Raw genomic sequence first — 18,015 nt, 5'->3', positions numbered from 1 at the left:
GTTTTAACTTGACTCATCCCTCCTCATAGTTTCAGCCACACACACACACACACACACACACACACACACACACACACACACATTCCCGTTACGCGAGCAGCTGGAGTTTCATTTCAGTGCAGTTAGAGTCAAATCATTGCTTCCCCTCTCTGCCTGTGTGTTGGTTTTTGCCTTCCCCCTCCTGCTCTTTGCTTGGAACAAATGCTGGATTCAGCTGGAGCTTGGAGTTGGCAGACAAGCAGCAATCCAGTCAAATCGATAGGATTTGCCATGCCTGGGATGAGCTTACTCATCCATTCACCACACGGGGAATACCTCAGCTAAAACCCCTAAACTGTCAGAGCCGGACATTAGAAGCTCAGCGTGTAGAAGAGCCATTTCCACGCCGAGCTACGGCGCGGGCAGCTGTGTAATCACAGCTATTGCATTGTCTTTCTTTTTTGTTTCCTAATGCTGAAGCATAAACAGTGCTTAATGAAGGAGTTTAGTGTTGGAAATGTCTCATGTCTGAGGCAGCAGACGGGTCGGAAGAAGAAAGAGAGAGCGAGGGAGCCGTACAGGGATAGAAGGAGCAGATTTGGCAGGGCCACCAGGCAGGCGTAGCTCCTCCAGCCTCATGTGTAGCTCTGGTTTGTGGGTCAAAGCGTTGGTGGGGCTGGTGGGGCCGAGCCCTGCAGCTGCTGCCGTTGTGGCTGCAAGTCAAACAGGGTAACTGAGCCCCGGCTGCCTCCCTCTCAGGCCGAGGCTCACCGCACTAAGACGCTGAGCTCGCTAACGTAGGAAGATGAAAAGGATCATCAGATGTTTCTTGCATTACTCACTGTGTGTGTGCGTCTGTGTGTGTGTGTGTGCGTGTGTGTGTGTGTGTGTGTGTGTGTGTGTGTGTGTGTCTGTGTGTGTGTGTGTGTGTGTGTGTGTGTCTGTGTGTGTGTGTGTGTGTGCGTGTGTGTGTCTGTGTGTCTGTGTGTGTGTGTGTGTGTGTGTGTGCGTGTGTGCGTGTGTGTGTGTGTGCGTGTGTGTGTCTGTGTGTGTGTGTGCGTGTGTGTGTGTGTGTCTGTGTGTGTGTCTGTGTGTGTGTGTGTCTGTGTGTCTGTGTGTGTGTCTGTGTGTGTGTCTGTGTGTGTGTGTGTGTGTGTGTGTGTGTGTGTGTGTGTGTCTGTGTGTGTTGTCTGTCTTCAGCAGAGGCCGGCCTGCAGCTGATTACCTGCTCCCGTTCCACAGTCGGTCCTGCGTCGGCTCCAAAATGCTTTGACTATGTCAGGATTGCCCACAATGCTTTTTATATGTTGCAGTGTCACCTGGTGTGGTCGACTTTCAACTGACTGCAGATTCATGTGATTGTATGTGGCTGTTAACGTGTGCTCGCAGGTGCAGTTTGCTGAACGTTTTGGAAAAAGCTGCGCACACGGGCACAAACGTTCGTTTCTTTGACACAGCAGCAACAGGACGGGATTCACTCTCACGTGTGCTGGTTTCACGCAGTCGCCGCTGGTTTTGAAAACGGTGACTCGCCGTCACACAGCACCTCGCTTCTTTGTCTCCCTCTGTCTGCGCTCTCCTTTTTTCCTTCTCTACTCTTTGCCAGTGCTGGAAGGTAAAAGGGAAGGAGGCGAGCCAGAGTCACCAGTGCGATCTGATTCGGGCCTCTTGTGTTGGCAGACCATCTGACAGCGCAGGGCAGCGCATGTTGCTCTTTTCTACCCGCTTCAATCTGCCGCAGCCTGGCCCCGCGCCACAGCTGTAACGGGACCCAGCGTTGTGTATAAATAGGCCGACTCCTTTCTGCCATGTTCCTCAATGGGAAGCTGAGGCAATAGAGGAACAGGTGCTCCAACCCACACACTGCCTCCACCCTGCCCTCCCTCCACCTTTATCTGGTGTCCTCGGCTGCCTCGAGTACAGGACGGTCTCCGTGCACGCGTTAGCTCCGCTTTCTCGTTTCGTTCCCACTTTTTCTTAATAGAAAATAGATTTGAATATTTTTCTGTGTGTGTTTTTGTTATTGGTGGCTCTGAGCCTATTTCCACTATTCAAATGCCCCCTCCCTCGCTGGCTCACGTACTGTTATTCTGGTCCTCAGTTCTCTTTGTTTTGGAGGTACATGTTGGTACACGCTAATCAAAATGCCTTTCATGCAATTTCTCGGCATCGTTTTTCACTGTGAAGCCACAGCTTGGCAGTGGGCGCACGGGGAGCTGGCTTTACTTCTCAGGACTTTCCACAGTTGTATTAACAAACAAACGCATTTTTCCACTGGCAGTCCACTTGGCACCGCGACCGCACGTTCCCTCCCCTGGGGTTTGTTCAGCAACTGAGCTGCTGACATATCTATAATCAGCAGATCACCTCATCAGGGGCAGCATGTGCCTAAGCTGACAGCGAGAGGAAACTTCTCACAGTCCAGAGTTAGCTGCCACCTGGTTTCATGCTAGACCGGTCTGGTTTCACTTTAAGTGCAGGCTGCCCTCCGTCACTCTGGACTCAGGCTGCAGTCCACGGGCGATAGAGGGCAGCCTGCACGCCACCGTGATACGCTTTCATCACCGTTAGCTGCTGCATATTACATTTTCTGCAGGGGACACAATTCTAAAAATAAGAGAAGAATCTGCTTGAAATCGTAGCTACGCTATAATGCAGGTCGCAGCTGTGAGAGCTCGCCGAATAGCGGCGACGGCAGTTTCTGTCCGAGAGAGCGGGTACGCGACCTCGGCTGCACCAGACGTACCCGAACTCGCCGAGCTGGGCAGAGGATGTTGGGCTCGTTCTGCTTCACGTCTGAGGTGAAGAGGCAGTAACGAAACAGAGCAGCGTGCATGTCCCAATTTAGAAGTCGCCTGATCTTTCTCGGGCCCTCAGTTTGAGAACGACTGATTTAGGGTGACAGTTAATCACAGAGCGCACTTTTTCACACTTATTAAAACAGTCTGTGCTGATTTAAAGCTGTCAGAGTTTACTGTGATTCAGCACAGGTCATATGTTGTCCTCCATAACTTATATATTGAGTTATGCATTTGGTGTTTAGCTAAAGAAAAATCAGGTTTTTTGTATTGAGGCAGGATTGTGGTGTGTTTAGCGTTGATCCAGGATCAGCACTGACCAGTCATGTTGCTGTGGTGTCGTAGGTCTGCGCTGTATCAAGTTAGGTTTGTTGTTAGCCAAACTTGGCTCACTCATCACAGCATTAGCTATTAGCTGGGCTCATGCTAACTGAATAGTCACACGTCATTGGTTGGTTGCGACGGACCTCTGAAGCTGTTCCTAGATAATCCTCTGCTTCTTCCTGATGCTCCCAAACTATCATTAAAGCAACAGAAACCACCGACTAAACTGCAACAGTTTATTCACTTTGATAAGCCTCATAACTGTTCAAGCAACAAGAGGACAAACTTTTCTGATTCACCATTTAATCTCCTTTTAAAGGCTCTAACGCTCCAACTTCACTTAAAATCCAAGCTTCTCTCTGCTCCTTCTGTTTGTTTGACCCCCCCCCCCAATATACCTCCCTCCTCCTCTTCATTCCTGCTGCCAAATTAAGTGTCAAACAGACAAGGCAGGCGGGTGGATGGCCCACATGTCTCCTATAGAGGTCTGCAGTGTGGTACAGAACATTTCAGCCAGCGCTCTGTTATCCCCCCACCCCCCGTTTATTAGTGGCTGATTGGTTTGTTATTGTAATTATGAGATGCTGTACGTGTAGTGAGGGCACTGGGCTGTTCCCTGGTGGGTGGTCCTCTGTGTCGGTGTGGGCTGTAGAGGGATCACGGTCATTGTCCCACCTGCATTCGTTTTATTGGGTTTTATTTGTTGTGTTCTTTAACACCAGAAGCGTCCAAATGTTAAATGAAAATGTGGATTTATTGAACCTGTTGAATCCTTTTATTTATACTTTAAATAGAAATAAATATTTAAATATTTTAAAACCTTTGTGATGTTTTTATGTGTTGTAGATGAACTTGGGTAGGGCTCTCGTGCGCGCGCGTGTGTGTGCGTGTTAGGGCTGCGTCGACTATTAAAATCGTCGACGACTGATTTAATAGTCGACGTGTCGTTTGAAGCTTTGTAAGATCACAAAAGACGCAGGAATAAGTAGCAGGATTTAAGAGTGTAATAACGGACTGAAACAGAAGATGGCAGCACTGCATGTACAAGGATGCCAGCTGCGTTAAACCCCGAAGAAGAAGAAGCTGTGTCCCAGAATTCATAGCGCAGCCCAGCTCAGTTTCCAACAATGGCGGCAGCTAGTTAGTTTTAATGTTACTCTTATTATTCTTTCTGGGTCACAAAATAAACGTTTAACATATTTTCAGGCGAGAATGTAGCTGTGTAAACCTCAAATATCTGCTCAGTTTATCAGGACACCGCATATTTTCAAAAGCGCTCCGACGTTTTCGGAGACGTGTTACCCACTAGCTCGATAGCTAGCCGGGGGCTAGGCTAACTAGAGCGGACTCCCGGCAAATCTTTTTCAAACCCACCGCCGCCGTCTTTCGCTACTCAGGTTAAACATGATATATGAGTCACTTAGATAACTTAACAATGTTATTGTTTGGCTTTTTTTTAGTATTTTATTAGTTCCTGAGTAAATCGGTTTGGCTGAGATCAAAGTTATAGTTTTTACACAGCTGAATAAAAGTCAAGCAGACAGCTGATTATCAGAAGTGTGAGATGCTGGAGAATTTACTCCGGTGTCCTGTTATATTTTAGATAGCAAGGAGTTTATTAAACTTCACCGAAACAATCTGCAAATGTCATTAAAATTTAATAAACTATCATCTTGTCTTTATTTTTAGTTAGCACCGTAAACACTTAAAGCTGTAAGCTAATGATAGTTATATAAGAGCAGATGCTGCTGGTGCAATAAGCTGTACGCTGTATGTCCAATGGATGCATGATCTGAATAGTCGACTAATCGCAAAAATAGTCGACTATCAAAATAATGGTTTGTGGCAGCCCTAGTGTGTGCATGTGCGTGTGCACATAGCGGCTCTTCATTCATGCATGTGATCACCAACCGACCTGTGGGTCCCTTACGTCACTCTGCGTTCCTGTCTGGGCTCAGGTTACACTTTCAGCCCCCCCGCTTCCCTCCCACCGTTTTTCTGCCCCCCCCCCCCCTTTTCACCCCTTGTTTTTTTTCCATGCGACCCTCTTTCCTTCTAGCCACGCCCCTCCTCTCCCTGCTGGCTCACTCCTGGATCTCCTTGCTACCAAACCTGGGAGGAGAAGACTGCAGACACAGGGGCTCTAACAACCAGCCCCGGACTGCTGTTCCTCTCTCTTGTCCCCCCCCCCCCCCAGCATTCACTCCTGTCAGTTGAAAGCAAGACTCCATTTTGCAGTAGAGGCTCTGTGCACGTCCATGTGCTGCTTGCCCTCGTGGCCCTCTAACATTTCTTTGTGTCAGTGAAGCTTGCCGTCATCATGCCGGGCGACCAGAAAGGCCTCACTGCCTCTCACGTATTTCTTACCTGTGCTGTTTATAAAGAGAGCCCTCCATGTGTAAGGGGCTCGAGTCCTCTTGGTGTGACTTGAAGATAACTTTGGGCAGCGGTGAGTTGCACCCTGGCCCCTGTGCAGTTGTGTAACAGTTTGTTATGTTGTTGTGTTTCACAATAGGTATCCGGTTAGTGCTGCAGGCTGACAGCGAGCGGGTGACCTGTGTTCGATGTGTCCGTGAGATAAGGCAGGAGGGGCAGAGAGAGGTGTAAGGTTGCTGTTATCACTGCGACTTACAGCAACCGCCGCACGGCCGAGGAAGTAGCCTGTCTTGGTGTTTTGCGATGCAGGTTGCGCCGAGGCGTGGTCAAGGCACACCGGTTCGCTGATTGAGTTACTGTTGTTGTTTCAAACTCGAGTGTTATCTGATGAGTTGCTTAACAGTTAAATTGGATTTATTGACTACTTTTATGAGTTGTTTTTGGCTGCCGGCTGCCGGCTCGCCGCAGGGGGAAGTACAAAGTTGAGCTGGTGGAGGCTGCGTCCACACAAATGTGGGTACATGCAGCTGCACAGTTTGTGTTGTTCTCTGAGCTTGTTGTGCGTCTTCTCACTGGAAGCAATCTCAGCACTGAGCTAAAGACAGTGAAGGATGTGATTCATAGGTGAAGCACAAATGTGCGTACTGGCCAGTGGATACGTGGAGATGAATTATTTAATGTTACAGATTCTATTTTGCTTTTACTTGTTTCTTTTAAAGCTCGACACGTGTTCTTTCTCTGCTGCTGCACTGACGTTTGTCTTACTCGAGTCTCGCCTGGAAGAAAGGATATTTTTCTGCACTTCTCTGAAGGAGTTACTGCAAACAAGCGTAACGCCACTGCAGATATTGCATCAGATATTTTTACTCTTCAGTCTTTATGTTTTCGGAGGAAGGGAAGTGTGTTCCTGTGATTACAAGTACAAGTTTAACTCGACCTGCAGCGTGAATCTGTAGTAAACGTGGTTCAGTAGTTTACTGGTTTTATAGGCGGCTCTGTGTTATAAGCAGCCACTTTGTTGATGTGTGATTCTGGTCGTAGGTTGAACCTGAATTGTTGACATGTTTTTCATGCTAACCATTAACCAAATGGTGAGTTAATGGTTAGCTCTCACCTGGGGAAATGGCGTGCTCAGGTGAGAAGTCGGTTTCCAATCAATGTACTGCAATAAATCTTCCCTATTTTGGGATTCAGGGTTCAGTGTTATTGACGTCTTTTTTTTAAATGGTGTGTGCATGTGCGTGCGTTGCGAGGAGGGTTCATGCATTTAGCTGCACGGAGCTCTGAGCCTGACGAGCGACTGAGAGCAGCGTGGTGCGCACAAGCTCGAGCCTGGCTGTGGGACTCACGTTCTCCTAAAGGAAAAGTCTAACCGAAACATTAACAGAGTGAATAATTAGCATGAATTATTACGAGCTTCCTTCATTCTGAGTACAGGGAAGAGTTTTTTGTGCTTTCTTTTTTTCTGTCACTAAAGTGTTTAAAGGATTTTTCATCGTCTGTCAGACGGCTGCCTTTGAATCAGCCGGTGCTGTTTATGTCCACCACCATCTGTTTTTAGGCCGTGATGGCTGCTGTTATGGCTGATACAGTCCATGCATAGTTAAATCGAGGGAGCAAATTAGGATTTTATGTCTCACAACTACAGAGTTTAATGGGCGTGCTCGTGAAATGTAAATGGGTGTGGCAACAGGGCAGAATCTGCGGTCAGCCGCCGTCCTCTGTGTCACCGTGTGACCCAGTAAATCACATCTCTTCCACTTTATACAGCAAGTCTGTTCATGTGAACTAAACACCTGCTCTGGTGGAGAAACATCCACGCTCTGTGCTTATTCCTGGCATTTGTGCTGCAGGCAGTTCAAAGAAACAGGACGTTTAAGGAGAACTGGCTGTGTTTATGAGGCTGGGGTGTAAATATGATGCTATATGGATGGCAAAGCTTTCTTTCCAGTAAATGTGTGCGAGCTGGTTTCTGTCGTGTGACAGCTGTTGGTTTGGATCCGCAGGTTTGCAAATGGCAGTGTTGTTGTTTTTGTGGCCGCTTTGCCGACCTGGAGTTCGAAACCTGCTTTGTCACGTCAACAACAGAAATACTGTTTTCATCGTTACACCTGTCTTGCACAATCAGAACGACGAAGTGTTTCTTCCTCCTGTAATTTGCCTTTAATGTGTTATTATGTGGAGCGAGAAACTCTCTGCACATCTCTCCCAAAGTTACTGTGTGCTGATGAATTCTCCACTCCTCTGATGCGTGCGCGGATGCGTTTGTCTAAACGTAAGCTTGTGTCTGCACCAGCTGAAGAGTGGATCGTTTCTGTTAACCTCGTGGCTGCTGCGCTCGATCAAACGCTGCTGTACAATAATACTGCTATAGCCGATGAGACTGTGTGTGTGTGTGTGTGTGTGTGTGTGTGTGTGTGTGTCAGAGAGAGAAAGGCAATTGCGGAGAGTCTGGTTTTCGGACTTGAGCGGCCGCTTCGTGAATGTCTTTCTTCACCTTGATGCAGGTCGGCGCTGGTTTTGTGGCTGAAACTGGGAGAAAGAAGTTTGTACTGATGTTCACATCCAGTTGTTGTAATGCAGCTGCAAACTGAGGCCCTTTTGTCTGTTCAGCCTGCCACAGTCGGGCTAATTGATGTGAATTAAAGCCAAAGCAACATTTTCCAAATGAACAGCTCTCTGAAGGATGCAGATGTCCTGCGGACAGGTTTTCATCGTCGCCGTGATGACAGGGATGAATGTTATAGGCAAATATTGTGCTGCATTCACCTGACCTGTGCAGCACCCTCGCTTCAGTCACAAACACAGCATTTCCGGTATAAAGTCACAAATGAGCCGCTGCGTGCTGCAATGTGTGAGAAACGACATCCATGGAAAATTTTCAGTCATCTGTGAAAACTGATTGTTCTGTATCAGAAGTACATTTGAACATTTCTGATTAAAAGAAGATTAATCAAGAAGTAATGAGCTTATATTAATTGAAACGTGCTTGTTTCTTATGCGCTTCCCTCTGTCTGTCCTTTCAGTCTGCTCGAGCAAGGACATCCGGAATAACGTGACCAACCTCCAGTCGTTGGAGAACTGCACCATCATCGAGGGCCACCTAAAAATCCTGCTCATGTTTAAGACCAGGACGGAGGACTTCCGCGGCCTGAGCTACCCGAAACTGCGAGTGGTGACGGACTACGTGCTGCTGTTCAGGGTCTACGGCCTCGAGACGCTCAGCGATCTGTTCCCCAACCTGACGGTGATCCGCGGCAACAACCTCTTCTTCAACTACGCTTTCGTGCTTTACGAGATGCTGCAGATGAAGGAGATGGGCCTGTACAGCCTCATGAACATCACCCGGGGCGCCGTGAGGATCGAGAAGAATCCGGACCTGTGTTACCTGGCCACTCTGGACTGGTCCAAGATCCTGGACTCGGTGGAGGACAACTTCATCGTGGCCAATAAGAATGAGAGAGAGTGTGGAGACGTGTGTCCAGGCATAGCCCAAGGTCAGACCATCTGCCCTCAGAGCACCATCAACGGACACTTCAGGGGACGATGCTGGTCACAGACTCACTGCCAGAGAAGTAAGTGTTTGTGATCAGTCTTTAAACGTGCGCACACGATGATTCCTGCGTTCTTAGTGTGAGCAGCCAGGGGTCGTGGCCACGCCCTCTGATCAGCATTCGATGTGTGCAAGTGATCCGTAATTACAGGATCGGGATCTGCTCCGTGTGCGGAGGGACTCGAGTGAGATGCTGAGTCAGAAAACAGGAAACTCTAAAGCAGGCATTATGGGATGTAATGCCCTTTTAGAGCTGAGGTGAACGTTTGTTATAAAATTGTTTTGTTTTAATGTTTAGTAAAAAAGTAACAAAACCAAAAAAACATCTGTGGGTTTGCTCAGCGCTGCAGCCGCTCGCTCGTTCCTGCCATAAACACAGAGATCGTCCTCTATTGTAAGACTCGCTGAGAGGATGCTTATTATTTTGAAGGCGATTATAGCCTGTGTTGGTTTTTATTTTTTTAAACATTTTTCTTTTCTGTCTTGTGTCTGACGGACAGGCTAGCCTTCAAAGCGTGCCAGCCTCGGCCGTGTTTATACTCCAACATCGACCGCTGCAGCTGGCCTGTAGTCCCGCCTCCTCGATTGTCTGCCAGGTCTTACTGTCAGGAAAATAAGACAGGAAGTGCCTTTCTCCACGTCTCAGTCTTCCTCTCAAACATGATAGTTTGACTTGAGCAGATCGTTCACGACGCTGGATGTTTAAAAGGAATGGGACGTGGCTGCTATCAGTTTTATTTAAACTCACAGTGCAGCTTTTTACTGTGGCAAAGGTTTGAGATGATGATGTTGGCCTGTGCGCAAGTAATCCCAGAGCTGCCCTAACGGTGCTTTCCTGAATAAGCTGGAAGTCATAAATTCCGAGTTTCCAGTCAGAAATTTTGTGGAACGCCACTCTCAGCAGACCAGCGTCGTTCCAATCCAAGATGGCGGCGCTGAATCTAAACGAAATGAAAACTGTAAACTCTCTGACTCATTAAAGATGTCACGTGCACAGCAGCGAGCAGGTTTGGTCCATGAATGTGTTTTGTTGTTAGTGATGCCCGAATGGCTCCACCTCGCCAAGCGCCAAAAGGAATTCTGTTTCCTGGATTTTTTTGGGAGACGCTAACGTGACATCACTCCCGAACTCTGACATCCGAGTTTGGAGGTACATAAGTGCTGACACACAGATTTTTAAACAGCCTACCTGCTGTTCAAAAAGACGAAGGGCTGTCTCTAAAGGAGGAGGAGGAGGAGGTACTCAAAATGTTGACCTGAGGGTCCAGGATGAAATAAATAAGGACTTTGTTTTTTTTTTATGCACTGTGAGTCATGTGATCAGTCCAGTAGAATCCATATTTACTGCACAGCTGATTAGGTTTACCCTGTATACTCTAAATAAAAGTCAAACAGCTGTGTCCATTAAAAACGGCACAGACAAAAAGCCCACTGACACGGACGTGAGCACATCTGTTGCGTCAGGGCGCAGGTCTGACGCTGCGCTCTGCCTAATGTGACCGACACCAGTTTAGTGAAGAGCTGGGTGTCAAAGCCGGAGCCATTTCTAGAATATGATGCAGTGCTGCCTGCAGCGCTGCCTGCAGCAGCGTGTGTGTCACACACAGGGCTGATACCTGAACGCTGATGTATGGCTGATATGCTGCTCTGCTCTAAACGAGAGCTACATCGCCACAGGCGTGTTTTCAGCCTACAGGAGCTGCAAACACGTGCTCGTCTGTTCTCTTAAATATTACAAGCCGACGTGCATCTGCAGCCGTAACGATAACAGCAGCGCAGTATCAGCAGTGCGTTTTGTATCCGTTCGATACTGATGCAGATGTGGCTGCAGATCCGCAGCGTGACGGAGAAACTAATGAGGGCTTCTGTGAATGAACGCTGGCAGTTTACGAACTTGGACATGTGCGAGCGTAGACACATGCACGGGTGCGGAGCAGAGGAACATTAGACGGGGCATTAAAGTTTATGTGTGAGTGGAAACTGTGGGGTTGTTTTTGTTGTGTTTTTATAGGGTTGCAGTGGCCTTAGGTAAGAGCCAGAGAGAGCCTGCATTCCTCTGATCTTACACTGCTGTGTGTGTGTGTGTGCCCCTAAATGACCTGTTCAAGCCGCATGTATGACCTCTGAGGTTCGTAGCCCAGTGCTGTTTGTGTGTTTCTGGTGTGCGTGTTTAGTTTGTTTGTTCGTATGTGCAGCTTCAGACGTGCAGCTCTGCTACAGTAGTTTCTCAGTCGGTTGCTTTCTGCACGAACAGTCTGTGTTTCCAGCTGATGCTCTGGAGTCCTGCAGCGATTGGCAGGTTTTCTGCACCTAGTTTCTACCTGCAGCTCCGTGCAGAACCCTGCGCTATAAAACATAAAGTCAGAGTAACCGTGTCTCTGCTGAGGGTTTTTAAGTAAAGACAAAAAAATCTCTGACAGTGCTCAAGTATGGGATTGGCAGGAAGACGAATGCAGCTCACAAACACACCTCCTGAAAGGAAACGGAAAGGGTGTCGGATCAGTGGTGTGTAGGCATGATGATAATCTGTGCACCCACATGTTTCACCCAAGATAAGTAAAGTGACGACGTACACGGACCTGCTTTGATTTGGAACTTTTTCATCTGAGCTTTGTTGATTTATTGAAACGTGCAAACTGTGTGAAAATGCAGTATTTTTTACACCACTTGAACTTTGTTAGACAAGCCTGTCGAATCCTGTTAGTAAAGATTTTTATTTTTAAACCTGCCATTTTTGCTTTCGTGCTCCAGTTTCCTCAGATTTTTTTTAAGGACACTTAAATGCTAAGATGTGCCCTACCTCAGATTCAGAATTGCACACGGTTGTTCTGTAGTTTCATTTTTGTGACAATATAATTTTAAAAAACGGTTCTTTGCTAAGTTTTCTGTTATGCGTGGACATGACACAGTTTCATGCCTCGAGTCGGGCGCCTTTCTGTGGTTAAACGATTCCGTGGAAAATAGTCAGGACTGGACTGAAAATGGGTAGAAAAGCTGAAAATGTCCAAAAGAAAATGTTGAAGGAGCTCCACGAGGCCCGGAGAACTACTCCTCAAGACCACCTTTAAAAAAAGAAATGACACGAAAGGGGCGACTCAAGACTTTTGCACAGAAGTGTAGAATAAATATCACTCGAAAGTGGTTTAAATTCCCCCAGAAAAGTCAGAAGAAAGCTGTTTGACTGAGAGGAGACACAGATATTCACAGGTGTCTGAGCTGAGTAAGGAAAAGGAGGTAAAGCGAGCGGAAACAAAGGAACAGTCAGCGACGAGCGAACGAGGGAACAGGAGCAAACAGTCGATCTCCTGTTTAGATAAGCTCTATCTGCTGCCGAGGCCTGGCACGCTGCGTTCAACCACACCAGCCTGCGCTCTGCTTGCACAACTCGCACACACAAAAACATCCACACAACCAGGAGGATGGAAAGCTTTTTGGGTCAAAGTTCACTCTGCCCACGCTTTGTTGTTTGCTGCCATTGTTTTCAGATACACGCAGCTAGTCACGGCTTCATCTCGTAGCGACAAACGGATTACCCGTGCCCCTTCGAGGCCACCGCAGGTTAAACCCGTAACGGTGTTTCTAAATGGATCCGACTGCGTCATCTGAAATGACCTTGTGGTCCTCCTGACCAGAGTCGAATTCAGGTTGGACATCGCCCAGCAGCGGTGCTTTCAACTTTGTGACACAGGCGTCTAAAAACCAGTAAAAAGCTGTGAGAGAAGCAGCTGCAGCACTGTGCACGCAGGTGTTTTCACTGGTAGTAAAACAGTGTAGAGGGGATTTTAGCGTGTCGCTGTAGGCATGTGTAAGCTGTACGCTTTGTTCTTTGCAAAAGGGGGAAAAAGCCAATGTGAGGTTTCAGAGTTAACCAAGTTGGTGTCATTTTTCTGTTTGTGTGTGTTTATTGCCAGAGTGGTGTCCTGGCAACAGTGCACCAGGTATTTTTGTACTTAGAGACTTCAGAAGTTACTTTGCACATACAGATGAGAATGAGTACGAATGTTTGCTCATGTGTCACAGTGTTTCTTTTTAAAAAATGAGTGTGTTATATTGAATTCATGTGAAGTGTTTTGTGCACTGAGCATATGAGTGTCTGTGATGCTGTCTCAGCTGCAGCTCGTGGGCCTTTTCCTCTGATATTTCCATCAGTTTTACTTCTCATGCGATCAAATGAAGCCGGAGCGTCGGTCGGGACACGGTCCAGATCGGGGGGGCAAAATAAACAGAGCAAAGCAAACATGGCGGGGCCTTTCAAGTGTGGCTCCCAGGTACACGCACAAACACACACTCGAAAGCCACAAACACACTTTTGCCAAAGAGGTGAGCGGCCCAGTTACAGGCGGCTACAGAGAGACAGAAATGACGGTATTAAGGATGGAGGTGCTCAACCGAGCGCCGCTCGCCGGCCTTTGTGAAAGCGTCTCTGCCTGACTCTCCTCTCTGTCTCTCTCGATCCTTCTCAGCTGTTTTCAGTTGTTTCTAATGAAAGGTAAACGAAGGAGTTTTCCTGCAGCGGCTGTTCGTAATTAGCTATTAAAGTCAGTGACACGGAGACGACGTGGATACGAACACAAAGGGACCGAGTGTCAGTTCTGTTAAAAGCTTTAAGGGAACAAGGTGTGTGTGTTTTTTATCTATGTTTCAATGGTTTGTGTTGACACATGTAGAGTGTCAGTGGTGCATATCATTTCAGGTCATTATGGAGCTGTGCAGCAGAAAGCTGCTGCCCTGCTGGAGTATCAGTTTATAACCTTCCCGTGTGGATTCAATGCAAACTGTTACAACTCTTACGTGCGTTCAGATGCTTCGTTAAATCGGACGCGTCGCCGATCTGCGAAGCGACAACCTTTGCACATTTACTGAGTCACTGCTCTCAACACACAAGCCTCCATCTGGAGGAGGAGGCGAGTTGTTTGTCTTATATGCCTGCTGCGTTCCAGTCACCTGTCGAGCGCACACACACACACACACACACACACACACACACACACACACACACACACACACACACACACACACACACACACACACACGTTTGCTTTCCCTCTGTCAACAACAGTTGGGACGAGTGTACCACGAGGAGGGAAAAGAACAAATGTGTGGAGTAAATACCCGAAGGCCGTGTTTGTGTTAAAACTGTTTGGGAGATGCAACCAAATAATCAGTCAGGAGTCCCCCGGGCGACGTGAACTGTGACCCAGATGTTTTCTCCTCCTCTCCCTCACTGGAATTAGCTCGGCTGCCTGGAAGTGGTTAAATAAATAACTTGTACACAGTAAGACGAAGCAGAAAGTGGAGGATTTGCCTGCGCTTGTAACATACGGTGGTATTTGCGTAATGCGCTGTTTTATGCATCTTGCCGAGCTCTAAATGGTTAATCTCAAACGCCGAGAGTTTCTGAAGGTTTCATTTATTTGCTTCACAGAAGATTACAGCCAAATGTCCAGTTTTCTAGACGCTCTCTTTAGTCCTGAGTCCCGACTCGCTGCGACTCCAATGATTAAACCGAAGATGGTGTTTTGTTCATCGCCAACGATAGGACACAAATAACAACCAGTTCTCGATTAAAGCACGACTGAGGCCGTCCTGATAGTGAAACAAATCAGAGCGCTTCGCACGTGTTCTCGTTTTTCTCTCGTTTGTTGCCATAGAAACGGGAACGCTTCTCTCCGACGCTCTCTGTTTGCGATAGTTAAAGCTTCCCCGTCGTGGCTTGCATTACATCAGTACACGCACTCACTCGCTGTAGTGATGGATTACCATTAATATCTTATAAGGGACAAAGAGTGCAAGAGGCAACACTAAGAGAGGAGGAAGAGGGAAGCACAGAGACAGACAGATGGGAGAGGTAGCAGTCGAGCTCCTGCTTTCCTCCCCGGCAGCTTGCATCCTTGTTAACAAATCCAAATTAACTTTGATAAGCTGGCATCAGTTCTGTATGTGCATGTGCAAGTGTGTGCGTGTGTGTGCACACTTCCCTCAGCCTCCATTTGTGCGTTCATGAGTACAGAGTAGTGCTAGCTGAGCACCCTGGGGGATCAGGAAAACTCCTCCCTCTCCTCTCTCTGCTTGCTCATCAATGGACTTGGACTTCCACATCCTGCTACACACACACACACACACACACACACACACACACACACACACACTGTGTACTGGTACAATTCCCATAGACACATGCACAAAAAATACGTGGCTGCAGACTAAGCACACTGACACCGCTGCCCACGTCATGAGCCTGGCTGCTAGCAGAAATGGTAGTAGCTCATATAGTGAGGAGAGGGCGGGGCTTCTGAGGATACGAGCCTTCATGGCTACTGCTTTCTTGTTTTGTTTTTAAACTCACGTTTATCATTTGTTAAATCAGTGCAGCTGGAGACCAAGAAGGAACTTGACGTCATCTTTAAGGACAACAGTGGTTTATCCGCTTAATGTGTCACTCGAATGTGTTTCCCTGTGTAGGAAAGCCTGCTGGCAAGCAAACAGTTGTTGCAGCCTGCGCGTCTGAAGGGACTTCCTCATTACTTCCTGCCTTTGTCCTGAAGTACTTCCTACTGCTGTACAGCTCCGGGGAAAAGCTGGAGAATTGAAGGAAGGGTTATGTACTTGTGAGGGTGGTGGATGGAAAGGGAAGATCAGTCAAATGATCATAGCCCTGCAGAGAAATGCTGCATTTGCTGTGTTTTGGCCGATCAGGTGACAGCTGCTTCTAGCTCTGACATCAGAAACACATTTGTTAGTGAGTATTTTCTATTCTACGGTGGTCCTGAGGGGTCAAACGGCGAAAAAGGCTGCAAAAGCAAGCAGATGATGAATATATCACAAATACATAAGTAGGAAAAAAAACGCATCGAAAGCGTTTTTGGGGAGATGCTAACATGCTAACAGTAAACGTGTGTCTGCAGTATTTCATAAATCATCATTGAGACTTGTACCGATGAACCTTCAGCCTCTTCAGTGTGTTTTGGTCTTTGGGTTTATGTCATCTGGTCCGTCACGTTAATGTGCCCCCAGAAACACTTCTGTTGTGCTCTGTGAGATTTTCTTTTCCGTTGTGTTTTGTCTGCTTTTTGCAGCACTTTTCTCTGCTTGCAGTTTGACCTTTCAGGGCCACCATCCATCCCCTCGCTCTGAGTTTTCACATCACTGCTAAATGTTCTGCCTTTAAACCCCAAACAGGTTCGCAGAGCTGGTCCAGAAAATGAGGCCACCCTCCTGACATCCTCACACACCATGTCTTCGTTCCAAATATCTAAAACTCACGTTGGCCGTCATAAATAGAACCGTATAAATACTGGCAGCAGTAAAACTCGCCGTGTTCAACAGTAGCCCGCCGTCATAGAGTTGTCCCAACGTGCTGACAGGTGACAAATATAACCGCAGTACATTGTAACAATTAACATGGCGCTGACATTTCCTTCTGCTCAGTGGAGGCTGCTTTGACCTTTAACCTTAAATGTATTGGTACTAAATGATTGCTGAAACCAACTTTGTTCTGTTTTCATGCATTAGCGGTTTGCTTTTGATGCAACTTTGGAAAATTCTGATTGCAACGACCATGAGAGACGACTTTATTCATATTTATGTCTGAAGGACTTTTGTCCTTCTTTTACATTTTCCAGTCATGACGCAGCAGACATGTCAGGCTCATCTTTGGGTTTTGGACAGAAATGTACATTTGCTCAGTGTCAGTGAAACAGAGCTGAGGACAGAAACCAGGGTGACAGCAGTAAAGCACATGACAGGCTGCCCTGGTTGAAAAGAAATACATTTAGCGTTACTGCACCGACAAGACAAACGTGGTCATTTTGTTCTGCACTGCTTGGATACAAATACATGCAGAATTGCAGTTTTAATTCTCGTATTTCCAAACAGACGTGCAACATTAAATCTGAAGTATTTTTATATAATCGGGTCCTGATAACAGTCAGTTCCTCCCTACGCCATCGACGGCTTTCGAAGAAGTCCCGGGTTCCTCAGCCGCAGCAGATGCAGCACCTACCTGTACATTCATTAACTCGCTGTAAAAACAAACACTGCTGGCTTCAGTGGAGCATAGATCCTCTGTGTTCATGCATACGTGATCTGAGAAAGTCCTGCTAGGGGCTATTAGTGCGTGCTGCGTTTGCGGTACGTGATGGTTATGCTCTGTTAAGTACTTGGAATTTCATGTCTTGCTTTGAGGTGGTAGAGTGGCTCGACTGAAGGGGTCGGGTGAAATGTTTGGACATTCAAAATTTATCACCTCCTTGGGAAAGTACCGTTTCCCACAGTTTGAGAACTCTGTTTGATAATAAATGCATGTGCCTTGATTCGCTGTAGCAAAAAAAAGAAACCTCAAAAGTCAGTGCTGGAAATGAAACTTTGTTTCTCCTAAGCTGAACTCGTTTGTCCTCATGTGACCTCGCCATCCTTGAAGTTCCTTCCAAACCCAACTCTTTCCACTTTGCTCTGTCCAGACTCGGATCAGTCACTTCTCATGTCCTTGGCCTTAAAGAAATGCCTCTTTCCTTTAAACTGTTTAACAGGTTTCTGTTAGGGCAGAAAAACCCAGAGTGTCCTTCAGAGTCCTGCCGTACCCAGGATGTGTTAAGTGTCTGTGAAGGGAGCATTGACGGTCAGCCTATTAAAGACCCCGGTCACTCAGGCTTGGAGACTATCAGCAGATAATTGGCAACAACTGGTCACAAATTAAAAATTTGTATTCCGCGACCGACAAGTGGCGAGTGGTTCCTAGAAGTGGCTGGCTGTTGCTAGGCGAAATAGGTTGCAAAGTGCGCCAAAAGCCTCTGATTGGTTGGTAGCAGATTGCTCTGTTCACCCACATTTTGCTTGTGGTTAGTGTTTGCACAGAAATCGACGTCTTCCACGCAAAGTGGAAACTTGAAGTGTGGTCAAACTGGTGCCTCCTCGCTGCACCCAACACGTTTCAAACGGGACAACTTTTATTTTGAAGGAGAACGTTTTCTGTTTCCTGTTCGTGTC

The 18,015-nt window shown here is 47.2% G+C and overlaps 1 protein-coding gene across 2 annotated transcripts in view; it reads left to right on the top strand.

The window, feature by feature from the left end:
- The window catches only part of insrb (insulin receptor b), an 82,101-nt gene that overhangs the window by 11,442 nt on the left and 52,644 nt on the right, over positions 1 to 18,015 (top strand). The window contains exons 1-2 of one of the 2 annotated variants that reach the window (XM_085348829.1): positions 5,858 to 6,114; positions 8,504 to 9,052. In XM_085348829.1, coding sequence (XP_085204955.1) covers positions 8,596 to 9,052 — 457 coding nt within the window. In that variant the 5' untranslated portion in view covers positions 5,858 to 6,114; positions 8,504 to 8,595. Of the gene's footprint in view, positions 1 to 5,857; positions 6,115 to 8,503; positions 9,053 to 18,015 lie in introns of those variants that run through there. The other variant, XM_085348828.1, reaches the window with a different exon arrangement.

This window comes from Diplotaxodon limnothrissa, linkage group LG23, assembly GCF_057381915.1.
Source record: "Diplotaxodon limnothrissa isolate DT_005_m linkage group LG23, D_limnothrissa_male_GT1.1, whole genome shotgun sequence".
NCBI classification, from domain to species: Eukaryota; Metazoa; Chordata; class Actinopteri; order Cichliformes; family Cichlidae; genus Diplotaxodon; species Diplotaxodon limnothrissa.
The sequence above is the reverse complement of the archived record's forward strand: the minus strand, read 5'-3'. Positions and strand labels throughout refer to the sequence as shown.